The sequence below is a fragment of the Eschrichtius robustus genome, chromosome 8, assembly GCF_028021215.1.
Source record: "Eschrichtius robustus isolate mEscRob2 chromosome 8, mEscRob2.pri, whole genome shotgun sequence".
NCBI classification, from domain to species: domain Eukaryota; kingdom Metazoa; phylum Chordata; class Mammalia; order Artiodactyla; family Eschrichtiidae; genus Eschrichtius; species Eschrichtius robustus.
In genome coordinates, this window is record NC_090831.1 from 20,732,758 (window position 1) to 20,744,109 (window position 11,352).

The 11,352-nt window shown below is 38.0% G+C and overlaps 1 protein-coding gene across 2 annotated transcripts in view; it reads left to right on the top strand.

Moving 5' to 3' along the window:
- Positions 1-6,305, top strand: part of SLC26A5 (solute carrier family 26 member 5) — a 29,583-nt gene extending 23,278 nt beyond the window's left edge. For both annotated transcript variants that reach the window (XM_068549920.1, XM_068549921.1), the window contains 6 exons: positions 982-1,051; positions 2,459-2,551; positions 3,298-3,405; positions 4,018-4,218; positions 4,830-4,884; positions 6,121-6,305. In XM_068549920.1, the coding sequence (XP_068406021.1) occupies positions 982-1,051; positions 2,459-2,551; positions 3,298-3,405; positions 4,018-4,218; positions 4,830-4,884; positions 6,121-6,305 (712 nt within the window). The remainder of the gene's footprint in view (positions 1-981; positions 1,052-2,458; positions 2,552-3,297; positions 3,406-4,017; positions 4,219-4,829; positions 4,885-6,120) is intronic.
- The last annotated feature ends 5,047 nt before the right edge of the window (positions 6,306-11,352 follow it).

Below are 11,352 nucleotides of genomic sequence, written 5' to 3' on the forward strand. Positions count from 1 at the left end.
TCCACCTAGAAAAACCCCTGCCATTTCTGCTCTAGATTCTAACTCACAAAGCACTTGCACATATGCGCTGAGAACACCAGAGCATAGTAACAAGACCATGGAATGTCCGTACAAGACCTTGAGCCATATTCTGGGTCTGCCAAGCTCTCTGACCTTGAACAGCTCACCTAACCCCGCTGGACTTCAGTTTCTCTTCCACATGACGGCAGAAATAAGCCCAGTAGGATTTTTCATGGGCTATAATAAGGTAATACCAGGTGCTTAAGAAGTAGTACCTGTCATCATTTCAGTATCTAATTTGAGCCAGACTGTCCTATAAAAAGAATTCGGAATTTGTGCTTTTAAAATAATGTTTAAAATCTATTCACACCAGACTTCAGAAAACTTCTATGCTGATTTGAGATTTTTTTTCTCCCCACACCTTCTGTTGACTAACCCCCCGCCCACTGCTCCATGAGTCAGAGACTCTTATTAGAGACAAAATGAAAATCCCCTCTCCTGCTTCAGAATTAAAACAGGAAGATAATTCTATCTACCCAGTAACATGGGATCGAGTTACACATGTCCCTGGCATGGTTTGAACTCTGCACAATTCATTTTTGCCCCCATCTTTAGATGCCTGAGTCTTTTGTCTTGGTCAGGTTGTGTGTGTGCTCTCTGGATGGTGCGTACAGGGTGTGTGTGTGGTGTCACGTAGTGGGTATGTACGTGGTGTGCGTGTGTGCTGTGTGGGGGGTATGTGTGTTAGGTGTATGTGTTGCGTGTGTATATTGCGTACGTCTTGGGGGTATGTGTGGGGTGTGTTAGGCTTGGAATGGCACTGGGAATGTGAATACATGTGGAGCCCTTCTGAAAAGGCACCATAAAAGGATCGAGTATCCCTGAAGTCACTAGCAAATCCAACGTGCAGAACCTCGTGTTTCTGTCAAGTCCTGCGCATCAGCACATTGGTATTTTAACACGCTCCTTCTCTGTCTTCAGTCCAAGCTACAAAGTCCTTGGGCAGCTTCCTGACACTGATGTGTACATTGACATAGACGCGTATGAGGAGGTAGGACCTTTTTCTATCATTTTAAATGGTTGTAAGCATGTGATGTGACTGGCCAGCTAGATATTGTTTTTACTTAGGACAAAGAGTGGGGTGGAGAGCAGGGAGGTGTGGTGGTCAAAGCGAAAAACCTGAACTTCAGTTTACTGTCTGGATTCAGTTTTACAGTTTATGCTACACGTCAGTTACACAACCTCCTAATGTTTATTTTTCCTCTTTTTTTAATGAGGGTAAACATATGTTCTTGGCCTTAAAGTATATGTTTACAAAGTACTGAGACTGTTTGTTTGCCAAGGTGGTCTGTATGGGCATGATTTCCTTCTGATGAATTTAAACTGGTGGCAAAATACTAGTATTAGCAGTGTAAAATGTAGGTGGTGGGGCTATGGAATTCTCCTGCTTCATTTTTTTTAATATATAAATTTATCTATTACATTTTATTTATTTTTGGCCACGTTGGGTCTTCGTTGTGGTGCACGGGCTTCTCATTGCGGTGGCTTCTCGTCGCGGAGCACGGGCTCTAGGGGCACGGGCTTCAGTAGTTGTGGCTCACGGGCTCTAGAGCACAGGCTCAGTAGCTGTGGCGCACGGGCTTAGTTGCTCCGCGGCATGTGGGATCTTCCCGGACCAGGGCTCGAACCCGTGTCCTCTGCATTGGCAGGTGGATTCTTAACCACTGCGCCACCAGGGAAGCCCACCTGCTTCATTTTTAATCGTTAAAATTATGGCTTAAAATATTCTTGACTTTGAATGTTCTTTTCTTATACGGAATCTCTTATGTAGAATCTTTTACAAAGTCTTCTTAAACTAGTTTTATCTGTTTGTTTTGTTGTATGCTTGGGAGGAAATTCTCAAACTCACTATAAGATATTAAGAAATCAAACTGGTGTTAGGATTGCTATTTTTTCCCCCTTCCTAAAGAATTATGTGCTGGGTTACTTGTTTCCAGCTGCATTCTAGAGTTCCATGAGGCTTCTTGATAAAATTTTCACTCTGTTTCACTTGGGTCCATTTTCACTCCTTCCTACATTCTGTGAATCAACCAATACCAACCTCTGTTCATTTTATTTGGCTGCTTCTCACAGACTGAGTGGCAGCTTCCCCTCTCCTATCCAGTTCTCTTTTTTAACATTTTTCAGTTTCTTCTTTGTACTTTATGGTAAAAATGAAACAAAGAAAGACTTTTAAAAGAAATGAAAAGATGTGCATTTTTAAAGGCTTTCTGCTCAGCACGTGTTCCTCCAGAGCACGAGTAGGTCAGCTAGAGTGACATTATTTTATTTAAACACTGTCAGAGAGCCCTTCCTTAGCAACTTCTGTATTAATTTTCAAGTTAGAAGAGGGAAGCAATTGCTGTTTTGATTCTGAAATATTTCCATATATTAAATTCACTAACGTTTTATTTCTCAGGTGAAAGAAATTCCTGGAATAAAAATATTCCAAATAAATGCCCCAATTTATTATGCGAATAGTGACTTATACAGCAGTGCATTAAAAAGAAAGGTGAGTCACAAGAAATTAAGGGTGATTATTTCTGAGGAGGGAATCTGAGGATTGATAGGCATGGGGGGGTCACTTAAATGTCTTGGTATACCTTTTATACTATTTGTTTTTCTCCACCTCTATTTTTTTTAATTGTGGTATAATATGCATAACTTAAAATTTATCTTTTTTGTTTTGTTTTATTTTTCTTTACATAACTTAAAATTTATCATTTTAACCATTTGGAACTGTACAAGTCAGTGGATGGAATTAAGTACATTCGCATTGTTGTATAACCAACACCGCTATTCATTCTCTTTCATCACATGCATGTATTACCTTTTCAAAAATATTTAAGAAAAAAAGCGAAAAAATAATTTTAAGTTTCTTATTCTTGGGTTCCTTTGATGATGATTAGAACTCCACCCCACACTATCCAGCAAGGAGGAAAACCTTCCATTCAACCCACAGAGTCTCTTAAATATAAGAATCTGAGAGATCTAAGTTTGAAAAATACTACTTTAAAATTCTCTTTAATATTTAGCTTCTGGTTGTCTTGAATCAAGACCAAGAATAAGCAAAGTTACTACTGTTCTTTTAATGAGGGAGTAACCCAGTTCAGGGCATCTGAGGGAAAGGTAGAGCAAGGGTTATGGTGATAATTTGGCATAGAAAACAGTCAGATGGAGAGATTTGAAGATTAATTGCTTTGGGTGGGTTCCTGGGAGCCAAGAAGTGATTTTTGCATATATTGCCCTTCTGTAAAGACTGGAGTGAACCCAGCCCTCATAATGGGAGCAAGAAGAAAGGCCATGAAGAAGTATGCTAAGGAAGTTGGAAATGCCAACATGGCCAATGCAACCATCGTCAAAGTGGTGAGTGATCCCTTCATTGTAACTTTCCCTTGTCTGTTGATCTGCAGTGCCCCCCACCTTTATTCATGATTGAAGTTTTAACACAGCATAAAGTCCTTAAAGTAGGAAAGCTTAGAAACAAGCTAAGTATCCTTTGTATATTAAGGATACATGGTAAGGTCAGTTATGAGAATGCTTCTGAAATAAGTAGTGATAGGAGCCCAGGAAAACATTATTACTTTGTCAGAGATTCATTCAGCTGATAGTAAAAAAAACTCAAAAGACTGGTTTTTGCTGTTTGGGCTTATGATAACTGTGGTCTGTCATGTTGAAGTTAATGGGACTATTTTAGAAGTTAGGGGAAAATGTATATGATGACTAAAGAGAGTGGATTTCATTGGACAAAAAAAAGAGGAAGAGGAGGAAGAAAAAAAGAAACAGCTAAAACTGAATATTGTGTACATATCCTTTTTTGTCATATTACAGGGCTAGGATATAGCAAATATTTTGGAAACAGTCTGGTATAGTCAGAAACTTGAGCATATGAGGACTAATTTTTCCCTCATAAATCTTTCTCAGAACCGAAATATGAGTTGTTCATAGCACTCTGGTTTGGTTTGATTTTTAACATAGGATGCAGAGGTAGATGGAGAAGATGTCACCAAGCCTGAGGAAGAGGAGAATGAAATAAAATATCCCCCAGTAGTCATCAAGAGCACACTTCCTGAGGAACTGCAAAGATTTATGCCCCCAGGGGATAACGTCCACACCATCATTCTGGATTTTACGCAAGTCAATTTTATTGATTCCGTTGGTGTAAAAACTCTGGCAGGGGTAAGCATCATCTTTAACAAGTCTTTTAATATCTCTGTGCCCAGTATCACCATCAGTAAAATCAGAGAATTGAACTGGGGTCCTTTTTCAACTCTCAAAATTTTGTTGTTGTTTTTGTTTTTGTTTTTCAACCTTTGATTGTGGAATATATCGAAAATATACAAAATAAAGAGCAGAGTGTAATGAACCCCCGTGTAACTGTCACTCAGATTCAACTATTATCAGTTCATGGTCAATTTTGTTTCATTTATCCCCACACCCATTTTCCCCTTCTCTTATTTTGAAGCACATCCCAGTCATCATTAATCTTTAAGTATTACAGTATATATCTCTTCGAGAAGATTCTTTTAAAAACCATTACCATAATACCTTTATTACACTTGAATAAAATTTGACAAGAATTCTTTGATGTTCCAAATTATCACTGTTGATATAAAACTCAAACAAAATACATATTTTTAAATGATTAGTTCAAAATGCATAATTATTGAAGTGGAGTAGCTCAAGTGGATGAACCAGAGCATCTTATATCACTAAATACGTATTGGTAGAAAGAAACTTGCACCTCACAGAGTCAAGAGAAACTAAACTTTATTTCAACATTATTACAGATTGTAAGAGAATATGGAGATGTCGGCATTTATGTGTATTTAGCAGGATGCAGTGGTGAGTACACTTTTAGAATGGGAGACGTTTTAACATTTTGGTTTTGTTTGTTTTTTAAATAACTGCATTTGGAAGTATTTTCCCTTAATTTTAGTTTTAGGTGAAAATGAAAATTATTCTTCTGAAAATCTAAAGCTAGCTTTGAAATTTGCCACTTACAGCACTCACATCCCTGGGTTACTTGTGGCAGGCCTCCTGCACTGGAGTTGGAGGAAAGGAGCTAATAAACGATTGTTCAGGGCTGGTATATTTTTTAGTAATTATTTATGTAATGGCTGCCATGAACATAGTTCTATAAAACCATTTAGGTTTTTCCAGACAATGCCTGCTCTTTTTGTTTTAATATAAATTTTGGCTAAAACAGTGCTTGAAAATGAAATTCACATAAAGGCATCACTTTGCACCTACCAAAATGGCAAAAATCGAAAATGTTTGACAGCAGGCTCTGCAGGCTCACTGTGGGACAACAGGAACCCTCAGACATTGCTGGTGGGAGTGCAAACTGGAGCACCCTCTGTGGAGGGCAGACAGGCATTTTCTTTCAAAATTACAAATGCATTTACGTTTAACCCAGCAAATCCAGCAGTATGCTACACACATTCAACATGACACATGTACGTGGTTAATGATCATGGTGCTGTCTATAAGAACAAGACACTAGAAAAAATCCAATTGTCAAACAATAGGGACCAGTTAAATAAACTAGGGTACATTTACACCACAGAATAATACCATGTATGGTAAAAAAAAATAATAATAATTTTTATTATATCATTTTAATATTTAAACTATATGAAAGTGTTACTTTTCTTTAATGTTTAAGACTGACACCCAGAGTGTGGGCTAATTTTCTTTTTTTTTTATTTATTATTTACTGATTTATTTTATTTATTCTTGGCTGCATCAGGTCTTAGTTGCGGGATCTTTGTTGAGGCATGCAGGATCTTTCATTGCAGCGCGCAGTCTTCTCTCTAGTTGTGGCTTGCAGGTTCTCTCTCTAGTTGTGGCGTGCAGGCTCCAGGGCACGTGGGCTCTGTAGTTTGCGGCACCCGGGCTCTCTAGCTGAGGCGCGCGAGCTCAGTAGTTCTGGTGGGCGGGCTTAGTTGCCCCGTGGCACGTGGGATCTTAGTTCCCCCAACCAGGGATCGAACCACATCCCCTGCATTGGAAGGTAGATTCTTTACCACTGGACCACCAGGGAAGTCCCTGGGCTAATTTTCCTTTCTTCTTTTATAGCACAAGTCGTGAATGACCTCAGTCGAAATCGATTCTTTGAAAATCCTGCCTTACTGGAGCTGCTGTTCCACAGCATTCACGACGCAGTCTTAGGCAGCCAAGTTCGAGAGGCACTTGCCGAACAGGAGGCCACGGCTGCCCCTCCCCAGGAGGACTCTGAGCCCAACGCCACTCCGGAAGCTTAGACGAGGAGCTCAGCCTGTGACGGGGTATGAGCCTCTCATGAAATTACTAGCCTACACACTTTAAATAGTAGACACTAAATGTTTTTTTCCTAAGGGTAAATACTAGTAGTAGGTAAATACTAGTAAATACAAGGCTTGATTTGGAGGGTGAATGATGCATAGCAAGATGTATCTTACTTGTATTTTTTTAATTGACTATTTCAAAGATATTATTAGCCTCTTGCCTGCATTTATTGTGTAGTGACATTTCTGTTACTCTTCAGTATTATCTTTGTGAACTTAAAGAATTTATTTATTTTAAGTACTTTATCCGCAAATCAGATACGCAGTCACCAGATGGGTAGTAGTTCTTTGCTTTTGTGCTTGTTGGTCTACAGACTTTCTGTAATCAGTTATCTCACAGAGGAGGCAAACCCACAATTTTCTAGAAGTTCTTCTTTTAAAATAACCATTTATTGTTACAGAAGCAGTGTAAGTACATTGCAAAAAACTAGAAAATATAGACAAGCAAAAATCAGAAAAACATTACATTACCACCAAAGATTATTGCTAGCACCTTAATGCATATCCTTCCAGATCGTTTTCTATCCATACATATTTTTACATCTTTTAACCAAAATAAGATCATACTCTACATAGTGTTCTGTGACCTGTTCTTTTTCAGTCATCAACCTCTGCTTTCTCATTCTAGAACATGTTTACCTCAGACCATATTCACACGTCCCCAGTTGTCTCCACAGTTGTAGTTGGTTTATCCAAACTAGTATTCATTCTGTGACCTTACACTACAAATGGTCATGTCCCTCTAAGTCCCATAACTGTGTCTTAATCTAGCACTGTCCCTTTTTTGATGACATTGACTTGTTAAAGGGATTTGGGGCAGTTGTCCTGTAGAATCCCATCTTACGAGTGTGTCCACTCGCTTTTTCAAGGTGTTATTTAGTTTGTCCCTTTATTTCCTGAACTACCTATGATCTAGAAGTTATGTCTAACTAAAGGCTTCATGAATTTGAATAAAACATTTCTTGCTAGAATATATCATAGATGAGACACATGCTTCAAATCACTTCACAACAGAAAACAAGTAATATCTAGTTGACCTACCATTAGTGATGCTAAAATAAATCACTTGGATTAACATGACAACCAATCCCCCAATTACATTTTCTCCTTTGTGACTAGTGAGTTATCTGTATGGTGTTCCTTTGGCATTGAATGCATGCTCAGTTCTCCATTAGCCCTTCACCCAGGGGTTTTAATGTCTAGTGATAATCCTTGCCTAAAGCAGCAATTTTGTTAAGGTGTGTGAATTTTCTTTTCCAATTCTTTCATTTCTTCTGCATTTATCAGTTGGTGTTTCTGTGTAAACTACAGCTTTTCCTCAACTTGAATTATTTAGCCATCCTTAAATATAGTTCTTACTGGAAGGGCAGGTTAAATTTTTTTTTTTTCCATTTAGTTATCAACTTCAAAGTAAGGAGTTGGTTTAATAGATGGTGACGAATTAGGTTCTTTTTGATTTTTCCTTTTTCGTATAATTATACACTCATGAATTGTTGTAGTTTTAATGTGTTTCAGTGCATTATCGTTATTCTTTTTGGTGTTCAAATTGTCACACCTGTGGCCAGTAGGAGCCCCGAGAAGTTTTGTTGTTGTTGCTAAAAGTGACTTACCACATATTTTAGAAAACGGACTCCTGGGTATAATTTAATACCTTCCTTCTAAGTCCATAGAGTTAGTTAATTCTTCATCAAACTCAGTTTTAAGCCGATGAGTGAGTAAACTGCTGTTTGAAGCATTTTCTCTACAGTTGTTCAAAAGGAGTGGGGAGACCTTTAAGCCAGTTTGTCATCAGAAGTTCCTGCTCCTGTAATTCTAACCACCTGCTCACTCCAAATCGCAGCACAAGTATTAGCCAACCTGCCTAAAGCCTCATCTGCTAAGATTTCCTGCTAATAGTTGTTTTTGGTTTTGTTTTTGTTTTACGTGTTTCCTCATTGACTCCTTGTTTTAGTTTTCATGAAGAAAACACTTCCAGGGGAAAAGTGCATCAGGAAAGAAGTAGGTTAGCATGGGTCTACTCCAAACCAAACCCTATGGCTTGTTTGCTTTAAGTCTTATCAGGTTTCTCAGTGACTTTACTAATTTAATTCAAAGTAGACCCCCGCCCCTTTCTAATCAATACTTTCTCTAGATCTAGAGTGAAATTAGATTTGCAGTCAGTTATTTCCTTTGCAATCATCAGATACATCTGCATTCTGATACAGACTGCCTTCTGAAAGAGCATGTAGTTATAGGACCTCAGCTTATACTAGAAACTTTTATAAAAGGGCTTGTATCATTTCAGCCATTAAAGTAGAACTTAAGGATTTTAAACAATATTATAAAATATTTTATTGCATAATCTTTAGCACCAGTCTTCAATAAATGCTTTACACACAGCAGATATTCAAGTCCTGGTTATTGATAGATTGAAAGCAGTGTACAAAAAAAGTTACTTGTCTATAGCTTACAAATTTGTATTTAACTTTTCTGTCCTTTAATTTTTAACCTATTTTGAATAGCATTCTACCATGTACATAAAAAGCATTTAAGTCTTACTGAGGGGTAATATGTTTTTGTTTTGGCATGCCTCTGATATCATAAGAATGTATTTCAAAATGTATTCTATCTATATGTAAATATTTTGGAATGTTTTACTTAGAGTTATTCCATACAGTGGGAAATTTCCTGACTTCTTTTACTTACGATCAAGTTTTGTCTCTACCTCCTTCTTTCTGGACTTTAAAAGCTGCTAGTATATACCTTTCTATGTTTTTCAGCCCTGGTTCAAATTCGGATTCTTAACTGCCCTATCAAAAAGGGCATAATCCACACTGATGGATATAGGGACTAGTCTAGCCTTATTTTATGGAAATATGGGAAAGCCCTGTTTCCAGGAAGGTCCCATATAGTGATGTTGTCTTTCTCAAATCCTGTGCAACATGACCATGGTTGTTCTCTGTCTCATGACTGGATGGAATACGTTTGCAAACAGGTTTGAACCAGGGCCCGGGAAACTGCTCATTCAGGTCATAGACGCTGACTGTACAATCATACGGCAGCTGAGAGGGGGATCCCAATGCCAATCTCATCTGCAGTGGGACTCAGAGAAACAGTGAAGGGTATGACTCCTCTGCAGGCTCTGGGAGAAGCATTTTGTAGTTTTCAGGTAACATCTAAAATACCCATGTGTTTTGATCCTGTATCCTTACCTGTTTTAACAGAGAAAGGAGGTGCCTGCCTCCAAAGGTACATGTTGAGAAAATGAGACTGCCCTCCAGTGTGTGTGGAGAGGGTAGCAAACCCAGAGAATCTGCCCCAGAGTGGGTGGGTGTGTTGTTCTGTTTGGGGAGTGGGGGGCGAGGGGGTACCCTTGCGTGGGGCTGAGGGAAGGAAGGGTATGTGGTGAAGACGACTTTATTATGTCTGCCCCTTTAATTAATTCAAATTCTAAAATCAAACACAACTTCCTTGGTGTGAGCCTGTATGCTTTAGTGAATGCAAAAATGCTGTTGGTCCTTTTTTTCAGCAATGCTTTTAGGATTCAGTGGTGTAGATTCTTGATAACATGGATTGAGTGCTGATAAAAGTTGGTTTGAGGACTGATAAAAGTTGGTTTGAGGACTGATAAAAGTGTTATCTAATTCTCCAAACATACAGCTAACCAAAATGTGTGCAGTGGTTTTGAAACCCCTCAAATCCCAGCAGGAAAACGTTCAAAAGCCAGGACTGCGCCAGGTAACCTGCCTGCTTACTGAGTTGGATTTAAACAAGTTTGAGCATCTCAAAAACCCACTTTGCCTTTAAAAAAGGCTTACCAGGTTTTTCATTGTACTGGTGTATAGCATTTCAGCTTTATGTAACAGATGAACCTGAGCTTTGTGAAAATTAAATTTTATAAATCTAATCACATTTTTAAAATGGTTTTTAAAAGTTTTTTTTTTAAAGGATCACTACAGTATTTTTCTGAAGTCATAAACCCTTTGTATTGATTTATCAGCACGCTAATATGTGTAAACATGTGTGTACACACACATATACACGTGTTTATGCACACACACATACATATTTTAGGTGGAGGGAGTTACCAGTGAATGTGTATATTTTCTTTTTAAATGGGGTACAAACATGCTAATCTAGATAGTGTTGATGCTATCTGCATACATATGCCTGGGTAGAAACGCCCAGATTTTTCAAATAATTCATTGTGCATTGATTTGATGTGTGGCCAGTTAGATTTTCATCACGAAACTGAGATGTCAAGATTATTCACAGCCTATGACACGTTAGGCCTGAGTGGGCACCACATAACCAACTTGAGTTGTCTCACGTTGGTGCATCTGATGCATGTGGCAACATGAACAAGTGGTCAGACTCGAAGGAGTGTGTTCTGAATGCTTACATTGATCAAAGCAGCACAAAAACACACATCTGTAGTCATTCACTTATCAGCATAACCTGGAAATGGTTCGCTTTCATACCTCATGAAAGACTAGGGCAGGCTTAGAAAAAAAAAATTTCTCATCAAGTTCACAAAAATGAAAAGAGAAAGGATGTTGGTTGGATTTTATGAATGAACAGCTTTATTCTGCTTTAAAACTTCCAAATTTTAAATATTTCAGTGCAACACAGCATTTTCTATGTTGTCAACTTTTTCTTTTGTGAATTAAAATGTATCCGTCTCTCACTATTTTGCATTACTTGTGAATACTGAACTACAATAAAAATATTCTTTATTGTGTTTGGGTCTCAGTGTTTGGCAGGGGCCTGGAAGGGGGTAATTGTGGTGGAAGAGGGGAGGGAATTTGGTGGTGGCTGTACAAGAAATAATTTTAAAGAGCTTTGTTTAAGATTCTAATAAAAACTTTTATTTTAGAAATACCTCACTATAGACCAGAAAAGTCTAACGGGAGCTTTACTGAAATTTTTAACCATTAATTTATAAAATGAAAATAAGTACTTTTCTGTATAAAGCCAATTCCGATTTTCTAAATGAGATTATTAT